The 20,236-nt window shown below is 40.0% G+C and overlaps 1 protein-coding gene across 1 annotated transcript in view; it reads left to right on the top strand.

Moving 5' to 3' along the window:
* The window catches only part of Ube2d2 (ubiquitin conjugating enzyme E2 D2), a 33,428-nt gene extending 14,028 nt beyond the window's left edge, over nucleotides 1–19,400 (top strand). The window contains exons 2-7 of the mRNA XM_027400771.2: nucleotides 2,948–3,011; nucleotides 11,469–11,500; nucleotides 11,580–11,657; nucleotides 11,736–11,841; nucleotides 13,872–13,965; nucleotides 17,732–19,400. Coding sequence (XP_027256572.1) covers nucleotides 2,948–3,011; nucleotides 11,469–11,500; nucleotides 11,580–11,657; nucleotides 11,736–11,841; nucleotides 13,872–13,965; nucleotides 17,732–17,777 — 420 coding nt within the window. The 3' untranslated portion in view covers nucleotides 17,778–19,400. The remainder of the gene's footprint in view (nucleotides 1–2,947; nucleotides 3,012–11,468; nucleotides 11,501–11,579; nucleotides 11,658–11,735; nucleotides 11,842–13,871; nucleotides 13,966–17,731) is intronic.
* The last annotated feature ends 836 nt before the right edge of the window (nucleotides 19,401–20,236 follow it).

Genomic DNA, 20,236 nt, shown 5'->3' with positions numbered 1-20,236 from the left:
AAAAAGAAGACTACTGTTTCAGCTTTAAAAAGAAACTCCTATTTATAATAATGTACATGAATCTGGAGGACTTACTGTTAAATAGTCCAGTTGCAGACAGACCATGATATAAACTCATTTGTATATGGAACCTAAAATTCAGACTTGACTCATTTAAGTAGAGTAGAATGGGAGTCTCCAAAGGCCTGAGATTGGTCAGGTTTTTTTGTTACTGTTTTATTTAAGATCTTTTATAATGCTGGGCATTGGGGGCGCACGCCTTTAATCCCAGCAGTTGGGAGGCAGATGCAGGTGGATCTTTATGAGTTCGAGGCCAGCCTAGTCTACAGAGTGAGTTCCAGGACAGGCTGCCAAGCAATACAGAGAAACCCTGTCTGGGGGGGGGGGATCTTTTATAACATTTATTTTTAGTTTATCTGTATGAGTGTATATGCACCATGTATGTGCAAGTGTCCATGGAAGCCAGAAGAGGGTGTTGGAGCTGGAGTTACAGATGTTTGTAAGCTTCTGTGTGGGTGCTGGGAATTGAACCTGGGTCCTGGAAGAGCCACTGAGCCATCTCTCTAGCCCCTGACTAAAATTTGTTAGATTGAAGGAATAAATATAAATATTGAACTGGAGAGATGGTTCAGTGGATAAAGGTACTTGCCATTCAAATCTGGTGAGATGCAAGTTTGAGCTTTGGAACTCATGTGAGAGTGAAAGGAGATAATAACTCCATGGAGTTGTTCTCAGACTTCTACCTGTATGCTGTTACAGTTGCACCTACACGCACATCATACCCCTGCAAATACAGAGCAATACAGATTTTTTTGTTGTTGTTCTGTTGTTTTCAAGACAGAGTTTCTCTGTGGCTTTAGAGGCTGCCCTGGAACTTGCTCTGTAGACCAGGCTGGCCTCTGAACTCACCTGCCTCTGCCTCCTGAGTGCTGGGACTAAAGGCGTGCGCCACCAATGCCCAGCTATAATATAATTTTTAAAAGCTTTATTGTATAACATGTTAAGTCTAGTTAATTATGTATTCTTGTATTTTGTGATATTGGGAAATTAAGAATGTAATATTGTTGAATTGTTGGAGTAGATTTCTCTTTGGAAGTTCTGGAGAATGACACTAGAACTAACATGATACACAGTTACTCTACCATTGAGCTGTATCCCCAGCTCTTAGTTTTTTTGTTTTGTTTTTTAAGTTTCACTAACTTACCCAGGCTAGCCTTAAACTTCCTCATAATTTGGGCAGCCTTGATGTTGCTCTTAGTTCCAGTAGCTGAGATTATATACCTACCACATCCTTTTAAAGGTTTTTCTGTTTGTTACACTGGTGATAAGACATCAGCTGAAGTCGTCAGCATTTTGTCAGGTGATCTAGTGTAGTTTCAGAACTCCCCCCCTTTTTTTTTTCCTTTTAAAAGGTTGCTCTAACAGTTTTATGTGCTAAAAATTGGCATTGAACTGGCCATAGTGGCACACAGCTTTAATCCTATCAAGAGAGGAGGCAGAGGTAGATGTCTCGGTGAGTTCCAGGCAAGCTAGGGCCACACACACAGTTGAGACCCTGTCTCAAAAAAAAAAAAAAAAATGAAACAAAAAACATTTGCATTGAGTCCTCCCCATCCCCTCCCCTCAAATAATTTAGAGTTAGGCTTGGTGGTATAGACCAACCTTGGTTATTTCAAAGGGAGGGGGCAGCTGGGGGGGAACTACATGGCGGTGTGCACATGTAGTTCCAGAACTCTAAGACAAGTAGATCACAAATTTGAAACCAGGCCTGAGCAACAGAATGATTTCATTTCAGAAAGCTAAAAGGGAGGAAGGGAGAAAAGATAGAAGGAAAATAATAACTTTTTTCTTTAAAATAGGTCAGGGTGGTAGCATTCAGAGACTGAAGCAGGATTGCCTTGAATTCAAGGTTTTGGAGAGCCTTCCATCTAGTCCCAGCATTGAAAATGCTGATGTGAGAGGTCTGTTGGAGCCCAGGAGAGCAATAACATCTGAGCAACATAGACTGCATTTCAAAAAACAAAAACGGGTCTACAACATGGTTCAGCTTGCCTTATAAGCCTGATGGCCCGAGTTCAGTCCCCAGAACTTATATAAAATATCACATGTGGTGGCATGCATCTGTAATCCCAGTATCTTTTCTGTGAGATGAGAGGCAGAAACAGAATTAGCTGAAAGCTCATGGTCCATAGAGACTGGAGTACAGTGTGGCACAAACAACAAAAGTAGTTGGTGAAAACTGTGATTTCTCTGTTTCACACACACAATAAATCAAAAACTTTGTTTTTAAAGGAGGGGGAAAAAACAGTGCAATTTAAAAAACAAAAAGTGCTTGCAACCATTTTTGTAAGTATTTAAGACTTAAGACCAGAAATCAGACTGAACCAAGAGCTCAATACCCATGACTATTTAAGGAGGATGAAGCAGGAGAAGGTGGCCAGCACAACTAGCTTACATTTAAAATTAGCTCTGGGGGCTGGAGAGATGGCTTAACCATTAAGAGTACTTGTTGCTCTTCCAGAGGACCAGAATTATGTTCTAGCATCAGCATGGTAGCTCACAGCCATCCAGGCCATCCATTCTTAGGGGATCTAACACCTGACATCTTCTGATATACATACATGCAAAACACTTGTAAATACAACAAATACCTTTAAAAACAAACAACAAAACATAAAACTAGCTTTTCAGGATGTAGTAGTACATACTTGAATCCGAGTACTGGAGAAGCAGAGGAAGGGTGTATCTCTTAAAGGCCAGCCAGAACTGTATAGTGAGACCCTGTCTACCCTGACTCCCCCCCCCCCCAAAAAAAAAAAAAATACTCCCAAGATTCACTGTCTGCTTCTCTGACTGAAGAATAAAAGCTTCTCTAGTATGGCAGAGAGCTTTGTTAAGAACTTTAGGAACTCTGTAAAGTTACATTTCTTCTGTTTTTTTTCTTAAGGAATTGAATGACCTGGCCCGAGATCCTCCAGCACAGTGTTCAGCAGGTCCTGTTGGAGATGATAGTAAGTATCTGAGTGGAATGAGAGTGAAGCAGCTTAACAGTACTTCTCTGGAGGCCTTGCATTTCTTAAGGCCGCGTGTGTGTGTGTGTGTGTGTGTGTGTGTGTGTGTGTGTGTGTGTGTTTCAGTTTAAGCATCACAGGTTGCATGTGGAGGTCAGAATAATTTGCAGTCTTGTCTTTTCTTCCACTATGTGAGTCCCAGGATTGAACACTGGTTGGTGGTCAAGATTGACTACAGGCACTTACGCTGCTGAGCCCCCTTAGGGTTATTCTCCATTAAGAGGTCATTTACTATTAAGAAGGGGGAATCTTAACTCTTAGTTTCCCATGACAGAATGTGGGTTGGGTTTTTTGTTTTGTTTTGTTTTGTTTGTTGGTTTTGGTTTTGGTTTTGGGGTGTGTGTGTTTTGTTTTGGAGACTTTGGAGCCTATCCTGACACTGGCTCTGTAGACCAGCCTGGCCTCAGACTCATAGCGCTCTGCCTCCAGAGTGCCAGAACTAAAGTGTGTGCCACTATGCCTGGACAGAACCTGTTTTAAGAGCACTCAATCATCGTTACTGTATTTTGAGCTTCTGACAGTGTTGTCTTTCTAGTTGCTCTGGTCTCTTTCTACCTATCCTTTCTTCTGGATATTTTCCTGGGGTGAAAGAGCTGTTGCCTACACCTGGCTATTTTGTTCTTTAAGGATGACATGGTATATGCTGTTTGTATTTGACTATGTTCTACTGACTCGTATCTGTGAAAGCAGGTATATATAATTAAGTTGTTTACAGTACTGGGGGTTGAACCCAGGGTCCTTGTGTATGCTAGGCAATCACTCGTATTACTGAGAAACATCCCTAGCTAGGCTAACTTAAAATTTATTTTTTGTGTGTTGTGGGGGTCTTTCCTTCTACCCAGGGATTTAATTTAGGTTGTCAGGCTTCAAATGTCTTTATCTGCTCACTGGCCCTACTAACATTTTAGTATTAGTTTAGTATAGTAATACTAAATTTAATATTAAAAACAAAAAAGTAGACTCACATAGTTGATACAGTCTTCTAGTCTCAACTTCCCCAATGCTAGGATTCATGTGTCAGTGTTTCTTTTGAGCTCTGGCTATCCTGGAACTCTGTATAGACCAGGCTGGCCTAGAACTCAGTAGATATCTGCCTGCCTTTGCCTCCCTAGTGCTGGGATTAAAGATGCAAGCTGGCTCAGGTGTGAGTCTTTAAATGCAGATGATTTGGAATGTTTTCTTTTGGTCTGTGAGTACACACCCTTTTTTGTATGTTTGTTTTTCTTTCTTCCCCCCTCTTTTCCTTTTCTTTCACTGTTTTTCTGCATAGCTAGTCTGGAACAATGTATAAACTAGCCTGCCTTGAGTTTACAGAGAAATGTTTGTTTAGCCTCTGAGTGCTGGGATTAAAGGTGTATGCCACCAGACCTGGTAGGAAGTTTTTAGGCATGCCAAAATAATTGATTTTGCTTTGCTGCTATTGTAGTTTGCATTATTACATTTTTCTTACAGCAAAAATTGCTGTCCTGCAAAGTTAGTGCCCTTGAAGGGCAAATCATTTTTAAAAGTAGGTTACTCAGACTTTACTTAAATTAAAAAAAAAAAAAAAAAAAAATCCCAGTGATATTGGCTCAAGCCTTTAATGCTAGCACTCTGGAGGCAGGGGCAGGAAGATCTCTTGAGTTGAGGACAACCAGGGCTATACATAGAAACCCTGTCTTGAAAAATCAAGAAAAACAAAACAAAAACCATTTTAATGTGCTACAGATGATAACATTGAGAAAGATAATATGCACTGAATATGGTGGCATGTCTGTAATCCTAGAACCTGGGAGGTTTAGGCAGGAGGATTATGAGTCCAAGGCCAGTCTGCTATAGTGAGACTTTGTCTCCAGAAACAAAACTATAATGAGATGCCACTAAAGTACCCCCCCCCCAAAAAAAAAAAAAAAAACAGTGAAGAAATGACCCAGCAGTTAAGGGTGCATGCTGCTTTTCTAGAAGACCTGAGTTCATATCCAAGTACCCAGGGATAGCTCAAATCAACCTGTAACTCCAATTCTCCAACATCCTCTTCTGGTCTTTCCAGGCATCTGCATGCCACCACACACATACACATACACATAAACTAAAATTTTTTTCAAAAGTTTCTTTTTTAAAAAAGCTAGCTGTGGTAGTGTGCCTCTATAATCATAATAACTGAGAAGCAAAGGTTATAGTGTAAGAGCTGCGTGCGTGCGTGTCCCGTTTTTTTCAAGGCAGGGTTTCTCTGTAGCCCTGGCTATCCTGGAACTCACTCTGTAGATCAGGCTGGCCTTGAATTCAGAGATTCTCCACCTCTTCCTCTCAAGTGCCAGGACTAAAGGTGTGTGCCACCACTGCCCCAGTTAGTGAGACACTATTTAAGAGAGAAAGATGGTAGAAGTTGTTTGTGGTGGCATGGGTTTATAATTCTGGTATTTGTTAGGCAGTGGTGGTATACGCTTTTAACCTTGCACTCGGGAGCCAGAGCCAGGCGGGTCTCTGCCAGCCTGGTCTACAGATCAAGTTCCAGGACAGCCCCCAAAAGCTACAGAGAAATCCTGGCTCGGAAAACAACAACAACAACAACAACAAATCCTGGCACTTGAGAAGTACAGATAAGAGGATTTCAAATGATCTCTGTGAGTTCGAAGGAAGCCAACCTGATCTACAAATGGAGTTCTAGGACAGCCAGAAAGAACTGTTATACAGAGAAATCCTGTCTTGAAAAACCAAAACAAACAAAAACAGTAAACAACAACAAATGAATAAGGTGTGGGCTGGAGATGGCTCAGTAGGTGCATTTACTATGCAAACCTGAGGACCTGACATTGAATTGTAACAAGTTATGGGTGCTACATGGATAGCAGTTGTACCTGGCTGGACCTATGGTTCTATCCTCCATCATTGTGGGATGCTGAGACAAGATAGTTGGGGCTTACTGATTTGCTGTTCTAACCGCTTCAAAACAAGGCAGAGAATGATAAAAAGAGAACACCTGATACAATCCTCTGACCTGTACCTAGCACTCAATCACACATACACAGAGAAGGTGGGGGGCCAATAGGGAGAGAGAGACTGGTAAATTGTTTGTGTTTTGGTTTTGGGTTTTTGTTTTTGTCTTTGTCTTTGAGACTTTCACTATGTAGCCCTGTCTCGTCAGGCACTCACTGTTATAGACCAGGCTGTCTGTGAACTCGCAGAGATCCACCTGTCTCTGCCTTCCCAGTGTTAGGATCAAAGATGTGTCAGTACATCCAGCGCTTTCACTTTGTTCTTTTTGGTTTTTCGAGACAGGGTTTCCCAGTGGCTTTGGAGACTGTCCTGGAAAACTAGCTCTTGTAGATCAGGCTGGTCTCCATCTCACAGAGATCTGCCTGCCTCTGCCTCCTGAGTGCTGGGACTAAAGTTGTGCGCCACCACCGCCTGGCTTTACTTTATTCAAATGTTAATGTTCTATTTTTTAAAACCCCTTGAAGTAAGCTGAAGATATTTAATCTATTTTGTTTTGAACTTGGTGAAATGGTTCTCTTGGGATATGTGTGTTCAGACATAGGTCTCTGAAGATTTAATTTCAAACAAATATTCTTACTGTTTTAACTGCAAGGCTTCATCTGTAGTGCTAAAAAGTAATTATTGAGCTGTAAAGATCACCTTTAAATGCGTATACAACAGATTGTAGCTTTCAGTTTCTGTAATTTGATTTGACAGTATCAAATCAAAGTTGTAATTGTAGTCATTTTTTGATTTTTTGTTTAGTATGCATAAGGCCATGCATGGTTCAATACCCAGCCAGCACCACACACCAGGGGAAACCCATTTTTTATTTTCTTGTCATAAACCCTATTTCAAACAACTTCCCCAGAGATCCTTAACTAACATGTTTTTGTAAAATACAGTGACCAATAACTACTTTTGGAATTCTTTCTACTTGAAACCTCTAGGAATTTCTCAAACTATTTACAGAGCCTTGTCATTTGAAACCTGGGTAAGATACTATATAGCTGTTTTTCCTCATTCATATTTCTACCTAAAGAGAGCCAGGAGTATAATAAGCCTCCAGAGGGAAACCTGTTAGTGATTCCAATAGGTATTCTTACTGCTGTTGCTGGTAAAGATTCCTGGGAGCAGGACCAGTAAGCTGCTCACTGGGTAAAAGAAAGTACTTTCTGAGTTTGATCTTCCAGCCCATGGTGGAAGGAGTGAACTAACTCTGAAAGTTGTCCTCTGACCTCCACTCCTCCTTACACTGTGGCATGGGCACACTGTACCCATACTTTACACACATTCAGTAATAATAAAATTGATAAAGTTCTCAAAAGTATAATATCTCTCAGATACACTACAGTGTCTTTGGTGGAGTATGAATATGAAAGACGTTGCTGTTGTGATTGGAATAATATTGGTGTGGCCTTGTTGGAGAAAATGTGTCATGGGGATGGGCTTTGAGGTTTCAGATGCTCAAGCCAGGCCCAGTGTTACTCTCTAACACTGCTAGGGATCTGGATCTGGATGCTAAGGATCTGGATGTAGAAGTTTTCAGCTACTTCTCCAGCACCTTGACTGCTTTTGAGCCACACAGCTTTCCCTATGACAGTAATGAACTAAACCTCTGAACCTGTTAACCAGCCCCAATTGAATATTTTTCCTTTATGAGAGTTGCCATGGTCATGGTGTCTCTTCACAGCAGTAGAATACTAAGACAGCAGTACTACCTGAAAATGTTGGTATTTTCCTATTTTCTATTAGAAAGGGTATTCTTTCCATACTTATGTTCTAGTTACTAACTTTTTGCCATTTCTTTTCTGTGTTAATCTATTTGTTCGTAGACTTTGATCCTAGAACACAAAATACGGGAACCACAAAAGAATTATTTTACCTTTTCAGCCAGAAACTTGTTCTGATTTGTTTTCTCAAATCTTGCGTTTTGTTGATTTATTGTATAGGCAGTGGTCGTGGGTGTTTGTTTGAACATATTTGAAGATAAAAGGACAATTTGTAGGGATTGGTTCTTTTCTCCTTCCCACCATGTATGTCCTGGGAATCAACTCAGATTGTCAGGCCTGGTAACCGGTGTTTTCACCTGCTGAACCATTTTCCTGGCACTGTTTTTGTCTTTTGAGAATCTTTTCACTCTGGTAGCCCAGGTTGGGCTTGAACTCTTGAGTAATCTTTCTGCCTCAGCCTCTGTACCAGCCTCTAAATTTCTTCTTGAATCTGATATGATTTTTAGCAAGAATAAAGGATTGGTCTCAGAAGGCTAAGAACAAAGAATTAATACTTAACTGCTGGAAATTTTTATGCTTAAAACCTCAGTGCTTTTCAGTTATTGTTTAAATGCTTTGGTATCTGATTCTTAGAATATGATATGGAATATAATAGACACAATTAAATTACATAAGAGGATTAAATAGGATACTACTTAAAACAGATTCAGTTGTCCATGTGATCTTTACTACCTGATAGTGATTTTAGCTTTATTGGTATTGGGGTTTTAATTGGTGTTTTGTCTATAGGCATGTCTGTGTGATGGTGCTGGATCCTGAAATTACGGACAGTTGTGAGCTACCATATGGGTACGGTGAATTGAACCTGGTCCTCTGGAAGAGCAGTCAGTGCTCTTAATTGCTGAGCCATCTCTCCAGCCCCCCAATTTTAAAATTTATTATTTTTTTGTGCATTGGTGTTTTGCCTGTGTATATGTCTATGTGAGGTTGTCAGATCTTGGAATTATATAGACAGTTGTAAACTGCCATGTGGGTTCTGAGAATTGGAACCCTAGTTCTCTGGAAGAGCAGTCTTAACTGCTGAGCCATCACCCCAGCCCCTTTTTAATTTTTTAAAAATATTGAGGCAGGGTCTAAAGTGTGTATCCCTGACTGGCCTGGCATTAGTTTAGATCAAGTTGGTCTCCAACTGACAGATTTTTCTGCCTCTCTCTCCAGTGCTGAGGTCAAAGGCATATACAGATTATTCTAACATGTCCAGCTGACTCTTAAGACAGGGTTTCTCTGTAGCTATGGAGGCTGTCCTAGAACTCTCCTTGAAGACCAGGCTGGCCTCGAACTCACAGAGATCCACCTGCCGAGTGCTGGGATTAAAGGCGTGCGCCACCAATGCCTGGCAACAACCCTATTTCTTTACTAGGACTTTATGGTTCTTTTATGGGACTTGGTTGAAGATAGTAGGACACAGGCTCAAAATGATCTTCTCGATCGCTTTCATTTAATCATCCAATAATTGGTTGTTGAAAAATATGAAGAATTTAATTACTAAAGAGGTATATTCAAAGAATTAAAAACTTCAGCAATAACCTGTCCTTAATATTTAATTGGTGTACTGATTTTTTCCTCTGTTTGGACTTTGTCAACAAATTTATCACCCAGATATGATTTTGAAACAGGTTTTGCTTGTTGGTAAGTTAGTTGGTTTTTGTGATAATCACCATGCAGCTCTGGCTCACCTGGAACAGATCATGTTGGCTTCAGACCCTTTACTTAGCCAAAGATAAACTTAGATTTAGCATCGTGCCTCAGCTTTGCCAGCATTGTTGTAGGTGTACTCCATGCTTAGTTCCAGTGCATGTGCACATGCTGTGAAATGTGTGGAGGCCAGAGAATTGCTTGGGAGATGCTTTTCACCTCCTGTTTGAGTCTTGGAAATCAAACTCATGTCAGTTTTAGTAACAAAACTTTTCCTGTTGATCCACCTTCCTGGCCTCAAGAAAATTGTGTGGGTTCTTTTGTTGATGGTTTTACTTTGTTCATCGTGGTGCTGTGTGTGAGATAGGTGGGTATGTGCACAGGAGTGTAAATAGTGTAAATGTTCAGAGACCAGAAGATGGCATCAGATCCTCTGGAGCTGGAGTTACAGGTTGTTATGAGCCACTTGATTCAGGTGCTAGGAGCTGAACTCTGGTCTACAAGAGTTGTTTGCACGATTAACCACTGAGCCATCTCTCTAGCCTCTCTGCCTTTTTTTTTTTTTTTTTTTTTTTTTTTTTTTTTTTTTATGTATAGTGTTCTTTTTGCATGTATGCCTGCAATGCAGGCCAGAAGAGGGCACCTGATTTCATTATAGGTGGTTGTGAGCCACCATGTGGTTGCTGGGAATTGAACTCAGAACCTCTGGAAAAGCAACCCGTGCTCTTAACCTCTGAGCCATCTCTCCAGCCTCTTTTCACCTATTTTTAAGTTGACTGTCTGTTTTTTTTTTGGTGTGTTTGGTTTTTGGAGACAGGCTTTCTCTATAACAGCCCTGGCTGTTGTGGATCTAAGGTTGGCATCAAAGTCAGATCTGCCTGCCTCTCTGCCTCTGGAGTGCTGGGATTAAAGACTTCCCTCCCTCTCTTCCTTCCCTCCCTTCCCTCCCTCCCTCGTTCATTCATTCAGTTTTTTGGTGGTTTGGTTTTGTGTGTGTGTGTTGTTTGTTTGTTTTTCGAGACAGGGTTTCTCTGTGTAGCTTTGGAGCCTATCCTGGCACTCCCTCTGGAGTCCAGGCTAGTCTCAAACTCACAGAGATCGCCTGCCTCTGCCACCCGAGGGATGGGATTAAAGGCAAGGCGTGCACCAGCAACACCTGGCCTTTTAGGTGGTTTGGAATCACAGTTGGTTTAGAGTCTTCATCCTGGCCATAGAAAATAGTCATTATTGCCAGGGGATGGTGGTGCATACCTTTAATTTCAGCACTGAAGAGGCAGAGGCAGACAGATATCTGTGAGTTTGAGGCCAGCCTAATTTATAGAGTGAGTTCCAGGACATCCAAAGCTGTTACACAGAGAAACCCTGTCTCAGGAAAAAAAAAAAAAAAGTTGTATCATACTGTTTACTGTGTATAAGTGAACTTTGGTGTTTCATTTTACTGTTTTTGTTTGGTTTTTGGTTTTTTGAGACTGGATTTCTCTGTGTAACATTAAGGCAAAATGCTCACACATAAAATAAATTGAAGCAGGATGTGGTGGCACATTTTTTTAATCCCAGCACTCAAGACTTGGGAGGCAGAGGTAGGAGGAACTCTGAGTTTGAGACCAGCCTGGTCTACAAGAGCTAGTTCTAGGACAGCCTCCAAAGCCACAGAGAAACCTTGTCTTGAAAAACCCAATAAATAAATAAACAAATAAATAAATAATTAGAAAAACATATAATCTTAAAAGATAAACCAACAAACAATAAAATCAGTTATTTCACCTTTATCAAACAGCTACTCCATTACCTTTTGAAATAAGTCCCTGACTGTCCTAGATCTCCCTGTGTAGACCAGGCTGGCCTAGAATTCAGAGATCATCTGCCTCTGCCTCCTGGTGCCGGGATTAAAGGTGTGGGCCACTACCACCTGGCATAAATGAACTTTGATTAGGCAGGGAATGATCGGTTTCTACAGTATAGGTGTGATATGAATATCATTAACATGATTTTCTTTTTCTTGTTCTTTTTTCAGTGTTTCATTGGCAGGCTACAATAATGGGGCCAGTAAGTACTCACTTTAATTCCTTAATGGTTACTTTATGTGATTTATTCATTTTAAATCTCACTTTCTTATCATCAACAGAATGACAGCCCCTATCAGGGTGGAGTGTTTTTCTTGACAATTCATTTCCCAACAGATTACCCCTTCAAACCACCTAAGGTAATTGGAATACGATCATTGCTTTTAATATGCTCTGTATGATATTAGTAAATCAATTAGAGATTTCTTTTTCTTCAGGTTGCATTTACAACAAGAATTTATCATCCAAATATTAACAGTAATGGCAGCATTTGTCTTGATATTCTACGGTCACAGTGGTCTCCAGCACTAACTATTTCAAAAGGTAATGGAGTTGTTTGATATCAAGGTGAAATAACTGATTTTATTGTTTGTTGGTTTATCTTTTTTGAGATTATCTGTTTTTCAAATTGTTTTATGTGTGAGTGTTTTGCCTTAAATGAATTTGCACCATGTGCCTGGTTCCCCCAGGTGACAGAATAGGGTGTTGGATCACCTGTTACTGGAGTTAACAGACAGTTGTGAGCCACTATGTGGGTACTGGGAATTGAACCTGGGTCCTCTGAGCAGTCAGTGGTCTTTTTTTTTTTTTTAATTTATTAATTTTTTATTTTATATGCATTGGTGCTTTGCCGTGGGGGTCAGGTCCCTTTGAACTGAAATTACAGACAGTTGTGAGCTGCCATATGGTGCTAGGAATTGAACCCAGGTCCTCTGAAAAAGCAGTCAGTGCTGTTAACCACTGAGCCACCTTTCCAGCCCCCACAGCCAGTGGTCTTAACTGCATACATCTTTTTCTTTTTTTAATAACTCGTTTGTTTTTTTAAATAATTTTTATTTATCTGCATGTAAGTGTGTGAGGCTGTCAGATTTTGGAGTTACAGTTGTTAGTTGCCATGTGGGTGCTGGGAATTAAACTGGGTCCCTTGGGAAAACAGTCAGTGGTCTTAGCCACTGAGCCATGTCTCCAATACAATGAAAGAGTTTTAACATTCAAGAATAGATAATCCTTGGTATGATGCCAGGTTGTTGATTGTGATACTCAAGAATAGGTAGACTCCTGTTATAGTGGTGTATACACTGTTATAGTGGTGTATACACTGTTATAGTGGTGTATACACTGTTATAGTGGTGTATACACTGTAATCCTAATGCTTGGGAAGTGGAAGCAGAATGATCAGTAGTAGTTCAAGCTGATTATTCTTTGCATAGCAAACTTGAGGCTAGCTTGATAGAGTGAAGTCCTGCCTTAAAAGTGTAAACAAACAAGCTACCAGTGAGAAGATGATGTGATTATTGGCTTCATTTATTTATTTATTATTGTCTGTGTATGTTGGGTAGGGAGAGTGCAACAGCACTGCATGAAAATCAGGACAACTCATATAGTTATTTATCTCTTTCCACCTTTGGATTCCAGGAATCAAACTCGGCTTGGCTGGCTATTCAGCAAGTGGTTTACATGATGAACCATTTCACTGGTGCCCTGTTTGATTATTTTTGTTGGGTTTTTTGTTTTTGTTTTTGTTTTTTTTTTGTTTTGTTTGTTTGTTTGTTTGGTTTTTTTGTTTTGTTTTTTTGGTTTTTCAAGACAGGGTTTCCCTGTATTGCTTTGGAGCCTGTCCTGGAACTCCATCTGTAGAGTGGGCTGGCCTTGAACTCACAAAGATTTACCTGCCTCTGCCTAACGAGTGCTGGGACTAAAGGGGTGCACCACCAAGGTCCAGCCTTTCTGTTACTATTTTAAGACCGGTTTTACTCTGTCTTGGTCTCCGCTTGTGGCAATGTGCCTGCTTTGGTTTCTATAGTGCTGGGACTACAAGTGTGAGCTGGTACCTGGTTAGAATTTATTCCATTTTTGAGACAATCTTCTATATCCTGGACTGTCCTTGAAGTTTCCTTGTAATGGAGTGATGTCAGACAACTAATTTTGTCTGTTGTTGGAAATTTGACAGCTGATATTCTCTGAACTTGAGCTTCTAAAAATTGAAATTCACTGGCACTGCCAAGTGTTCTCAATCTAGGATTTAGAAGATCTGCTTTTGTTCTGCTAAAAACTGAACTCAGAACAGAACCTCATGTATATTATGCAAGCTCTCCACCATTAAACTAACCTGCATTCTCACTTCTAGTCTTAACATAGGTTCATGTCTTAGATTGGGTTTTTGTGTGTTGGGGGATGAGTAGTGTTTGTCTTTCCCTTGGAAACAGGGTCTTACTATACAGCCTTGGACAACCCTGAATTCAGAGATCAGTCTCTTCACCTGTCCCTGCCTCCTGAATGCTGCCTAGCCTCTGATGTTTACACTCTTCACTTTGGCCTTCTACTAACTTACACTTTTTTTTTTAATATCCTAGTACTTTTGTCCATCTGTTCTCTGTTGTGTGATCCCAATCCAGATGATCCTTTAGTGCCTGAGATTGCTCGGATCTACAAAACAGATAGAGAAAAGTAAGTATCACCTTCAGATGGAAAGCTATCAGGTGTGGGGTGGACCTGTTTCAAAACTTCCTTATAGAGTTAGGATACGGACCAAGTACTCTCCAAGGAATACATGAAAGGGTTTTTTGTTTTTATTTGGGGGTGCGGTTTTGAGGAAAGTTTTCTTTGTTGTAACATTCCTGGCTGACTGGAACTCACTCTGTAGACCAGTCTGGCTTTGAACTACCAGAGTTCTACCTACTCTGCCCTCCTGAGTGCTGGAATTAAAGGCCTGTGCCTCCACCACCCGGATATGAAAGGGTTTTTAAAAAATACCTTTTAGTACCATAGTGGATCAGGTTCCCATCTGTCTTATCTGTAGTTTGGTGAATCAGTAGGAAAGATAATTGAATTTCCTGCCATTTGGCATAAAAGTGCCAAATTTCTTTTTAAAACCAAATTTGAAAAGATAAAATCTCCTGAGTAAATTGGGAACATGGGGTGGGGGGGAGTGGGGAAAAGAATGTATAGCTCAAAAAAGAAAACAAATTTTGTGTTAGAATTGGGTATTTTAGAATTGTGTACTATGAATTATTGGAGAATGGTCAGAACATCAAAAGTGACAGTAACTTAGAGTTCTAATCATTTTTTAACTATATAGAGATTAGATGGATTTTGTTTTTTTTTTTTTTTTTGTTTTTTGGGGGGTTTTTTTTGGCCATTGAAGACAGTGTTTCTCTGTGTAGCCTTGGCTTTCCTGGAATTCTGTAGAACAGGTTGGCCTTGAACTCGAGATCTGTCTTCCCCTGGGTGGTGGTGATGCATACCCTTGATGCCAGCACTCAAGAGGCAGAGGCAGGTGGGTCTCTGTGAGTTTAAGGCCAGCCTGGTCTACATAATGAGTTCTAGCAGGCCAGGGCCACACAAAGATTCTGTCTGAGAAAACAACAAAGCCATAAAGGACTAGCTGGGTGTGGTAGCCTACCCCTTTGTTCCCAGTTCTTTGAAGCAGGGGCAGGGTGGGTCTTTGTGAGGTCCAGGCATAGTAAGACTCCTCATCTCTAATTAATCAATTAATTAGAAACAGAATATTAAATGATTCGTTAAAATCTGTTGTGTTAGAAAAGTCATAGATAGGGCTGGAGGGATATCTCAGCCGTTAAAGGCAAGGCTCACAAACAAAAATACAAGAAAGTCATAGATATAAAGTGTTGAGACAGGAGGATTCTGAATTTGAGGCCAGCCTGACTACAAAGTAATACTTACCTCAAAAAAGACTAATATCAAAAATAACAGAAAAATCATAGATGACTGGGTTTTGTTGGTGGTGTTATTAGTGTTTAATGGAACTATACCAGGAATGGGAATTCTGGCACTAATTCTTAGTGATTTTTGTTTTGTTTTATGTCTGATTACCATCTATAATCATGTATTTCTGGCTGAATTTTAAATTTCTTATTTTTCTTACTATGTTTGTGGCTGGATTTTAAATTTTTTAAGTTATTGTGTGTGTGTGTGCTTGTTGCCTGCAAAGGCCAGAAAAGGGCATCCGATTCCCTAGAATTAGATGGGTGTGAAGTACTAAGAGTGCTGGGATTTGAACCAGGGTTCTTTAGAAGAGTAGCTGGTGCCCTTAACTGCTGAGCCATCTGCCTACCATCTTTCCAGATCCTATAACTTAACTATTTGTTTTGGGGGCAGAATTTTACTAAAAAGTCTTGGCTGGCCTGGAACTCCCATAAATCTACTTGCCTCTGCCTCCCAAGTATTGTGATTAAAGATGTGTCCCCAAACCTTAGGTACATTATTTATCATGTTTATTAAACATAACTGAATTGTTAGAGAACCATTTTGTATAAATTGTAGATATTAATGCTTACCAGAAAGATAGCCTAAGTCACCATGGTACTGATGTTCAACAGAACTATCATCTTTTTAAAAATTTGGTTGTTGAGACAGAATCTCACTGTGCTGTTCAAGCTAGCCTTAAACTTCTGTAATAAAATGATCTTTCTGCCTCAGTCTCCTTGGCAGCTGGCACTATACCACATGTCCCATCAAAGAAGTGTACACGCACGTACATATTTTGAAACAGAGTCTTATGTAGCCTTTGCTGCCTTCAAATTCACTGTCATATTGCCTTAGCCTCCCAAGTACCAGACTTTCAGCATGAGCCGTCCTGCCTAATGATGCATTCCTATTTCTTTGTCCTCTTTCTTTTTGGTTTGTTTTTTTGTTTTGAAATAGTCTAAGACTGGCCTCAGGATTTACTTTGTAACTGTGGGTAACCTTGAACTCCTAATCCTGTTGCCTGTACCCCATTGTTATCCTTCTAGACTTTTATAGCCTGTGTTTATTTTGTTACTGGAATGTGGGAGATTTTTTTTTTTTTTTTTTTTCTCTGTGGCTTTGGAGGCTGTCCTGGAACTAGCTCTTGTAGACCAGGCTGGTCTCGAACTCAGAGATCACCTGCCTCTGCCTCCCCAGTGCTGGGATTAAAGGCGTGAGCCACCGCATTTATTTTTATTATACACATTATTAGAGTAAACCCTGCCAAATAATTGTTAATATAAAGGAAGGTATTGTGTCATCTTATTTCTTTGTAGACTTTTATTTGGAGACAGGGTTTCACCATGTACCCTGGACTGACCTGCAGCTTGGTATTTATAGACCAAACTATCCTTCAGTTCACAGATACCCACTTGGCCTCTGCCTTCCAAGTGCTGGAACTAAAAAAGTACACCACTATACCCACCTCATTATAACTTTTTACATTTACTTTATGTGATAAATAGGTGAATGTTTTGCTTGCATATACCATGTGCATGCGTGCACATGAGTCTCTGGTACTCACAGAATCCATAAGGAGTTGGATCTCCAGAACTGGAGTTAAAGCTAGTTCTGTCCTGCTGTGCAAGAGCTAGAAACTGAGTGAGGTCCTCCTTAAGCAGCAAGTCTCTTAACTGCTGAGCTGTCTCTAGCTCCCTTATTGTATTTTTGTGAGACAAGAGTCTCTATGTAGTACAGGCTGGTCTCATTCTTTTTATTTTATGTGTTTTGAGATCAGTTTTGGAACCTGCTACCTTAGTCTCCCCTCTTAGCTTATTATGCCATTTAAATCACTATTAAGTGATTTTAAGAACCATATAATATGAAATTGCAAGTTTAAGGTTACCTTTGGCTACATTGGGTTTAAGGTCAGTCAAGAACATAGGGTGGAAGCCAGGCATGGTAGCATACGACTTTAATTCCAGCACTCAGGAGCAGAGGCAGTTGGAGCTCTGAGTTCTCCAGCTTGGTGTACAAATTGACTTCCAGGACATCCAGGGCTGTTACACAGAGAGACCCTATCTTGGAAAGGGAAAGAAAAAGGATGAGGTACATATCAGCAAATACTAAATTTGAATCTGACTACTCTAGATACTGCATTTATAGGAAATTGTTTTGGCTTTTACAGCAGTGTCTCATTGTATCATGAGTATAGGCTTATTTGTAATTGGGAAGTAAAGCTAGGTCATGGTACATCCCTGTAATAGCAGCACCCAAGAGGATTGCCTCAAGTTTGAGGCCATCTATCCTACTTTTAGATAGTTCAAGGCCAGCCCTGACTCTGAAGTGAAACCCTAGCTCAAAAGAGGGGGGGGGGTATGTGTGAAAGAAATTGGAGGGAAAACAGTGATTTTGCTTTAGTGTTTTCAGTTCTTGCTCTGAAATTACTAATTGGGATAATGAATGAAATATGTTGCTTGTTGACTCCTTACCTATCTTAAGCCAAGTTCTCTTTGTGTGTGTACAGGTACAACAGAATAGCTCGGGAATGGACTCAGAAGTATGCGATGTAATTAAAGAAATTATTGGATAACCTCTACAAATAAAGCTAGGGAACTCTGAAAGAGAAAGTCCTTTTGATTTCCATTTGACTGCTTTCTATGAGCCCACGCCTCATCTTCCCCTGTGCACATGTTTACCTGACACAGCAGTGCTGCGTGTTGTACATACTTGGAACAACAAACCAGAAATACTGTACTTCTGTACCAACATTGCCTCCTAGCAGAGAGGTGTGTGTGTGTGAGAAGCCAGTTCTCCAGGCGTAACCTAGGTGTGAGACTAAAAGCTTTCCTTATTGACTTAAAATTGGATAATGGCAAGATGTGAGAGGTAGTGGGTACACAGTGTGTGCTTGGATGGGAGGAAAAAAGCTCCAGTGACCTGTAGGAGATTGTCCTTAAGTGGAATCCATCTAATCTGAAACAGTCATAAAAAGCAATGTGAAGAACATGAAGCTGTTTCTGTATTCATTTCACCCTGAAGAACCTACAACTTAGGTGACAGCTATGACCAAACAGATTAAACTCTACCTACATTCTGTATTTTAAGGTCTAAGTTTAACTGAACAACATTTAAATGGACTGGAGCTGTTAGTACATAAAGTGTGGTGGGCTTTGTTCCCAACACTTCCACATCTCCCTGCCCTTTCAGCCTTCTTCCTTTTAGCCCCTTTCCATAATCTTTGGTTTGTATGTGGTTTCTCAGTTAATACATAGCTAATAGCTCTTATTTTTCTTATGTTTTTAACTGCTTTAGGCCTATTTCGATGTAAGGGTGAAAATTCATTTGATGGAAATACTTGTGTATATTTAAAGACCCAGTTGCTCCTCTGGATGGAGCTTGTACGTTCAAGAATGATTAATCTGTGTAATAAACTGATTACTACAGTCATTACATATAATTTTGTGTGAATAGGCTTTTTGATTTAAAAACTTGATCTAGCTAAGATTAGTGGTGGATTTTTTTTCCTCACCCCTGAAATGTTTTCATTTATATTTGTTGCATTTCAAAATCATGAAACAATTCCAGTTTACATAGTAAAAAAGATGAGAGTAATTTTATTAAGCAAGATAGAGGCATAAGCTTAAAGGCATTTTCATGAAACTTATATGTGCACCATTCCAGGAACATGACTGTTAAACTAAATAAATTTGCTTTGTTAATGAAACTGAGCAGCATTTCACCAAAACCTTGTGATATTCTCTTGGTACATAGGACATAGAACACAAAGGTGTTGCTGTTTGATAAGTTAAGCCTCTGTGATTGTAATTATAAAGAATAACTGACCAAACCTGGAAAACATGAGCACAATCTTGTATTGGAGAGTCTACGTAATTACTTTGCACTAACATTTGCAGGATGTTCATTGGTTTTAAATTGTACTGTATGTGGCTTTTTGAAGTCTTCCCTTGACTCTAGTAAGATGTAGTTTGAAATTTGTAAACAACTGTTACCCAGAAACATTCATGTGAACTAGGCAAGTTACCCCCCTTCATCCCTTTTCCTAACGTAACTGTAAGCCAGGCCAGCCTGAAGGCCATGGCTGATGCTCTCTAGTCATTGGGTTCTTTGAAATGCATCTTTACACTCTTGCACAAAAAAATGAGGAATAAATGTCCACTGCTTTTTGTTTTAAACTTGTTCCCCTGTCTCATCTATCAGTGTCACTGTTCCTCCATCTCAACCTGTCAGTGAAAAATGTCTTAGCAGCTGGTGGCTTGCAAGCATTTCAGGAATGCTGTATTATATCCCCTTGCCTTGCCAGGTAAAGGTTGTAATTGAATGTGAGAGATTTTGAGACTTGATTCTAACCAGAAATCACCATGTATCATTGCTATTGTAGGCAAATAGAAATTCAGTTTTGGGTGCTGTGTCTGTTTCAGAGGTCCCTGGGCCTTGCACATACTAGTCAGCTATTCTGCCATTAACTATATCCCTGCTGAACTTCACTGTTTTTTTACTGTTAACACTGCTACTTTGGGTTCAGTTGCACAGCTCTTGAAAGCCCATTCATATTTACTTGTCATCTCAGGGAACTGCTAGCTTAATACCATAGTGTGGATATTTTTTATAAGAGTGCTCTGAGTATTTTTGTGCTAAATAAAAGCTGTCCTCTTGTTGTGCAAGTGCCAAATGAGAGGTTTGGATGGTCACAGACAATATTAGGTCATTGAACGTGGTTTGAGTATGAGTCACATTTGGTCCACTTGTGCATGAGTCCCATCCCACTATAAGAAACAGATGTTACTCAGGATTCTCACACAGGAAATTTCTCATGTCCAAAGGCTAGTTTGCAGCAACCTTGTTTTATTCTGGTAAAATAGTGATTACAAAGGAATGTTAAAGTTATGTATGGGTCTCTGTTTTGGGTCTTATTAATAATAATTTAGACAATTTTGTCAAGTTATATTCAGTAATCTCTTGGTAAGACCAAGCCATTTCATATATTTGCATGATCTTATTACTGGCCACT

The sequence above is a fragment of the Cricetulus griseus genome, chromosome 2 (assembly GCF_003668045.3).
Source record: "Cricetulus griseus strain 17A/GY chromosome 2, alternate assembly CriGri-PICRH-1.0, whole genome shotgun sequence".
NCBI lineage: Eukaryota > Metazoa > Chordata > Mammalia > Rodentia > Cricetidae > Cricetulus > Cricetulus griseus.
This window is presented reverse-complemented; position numbering and strand designations above follow the sequence as displayed.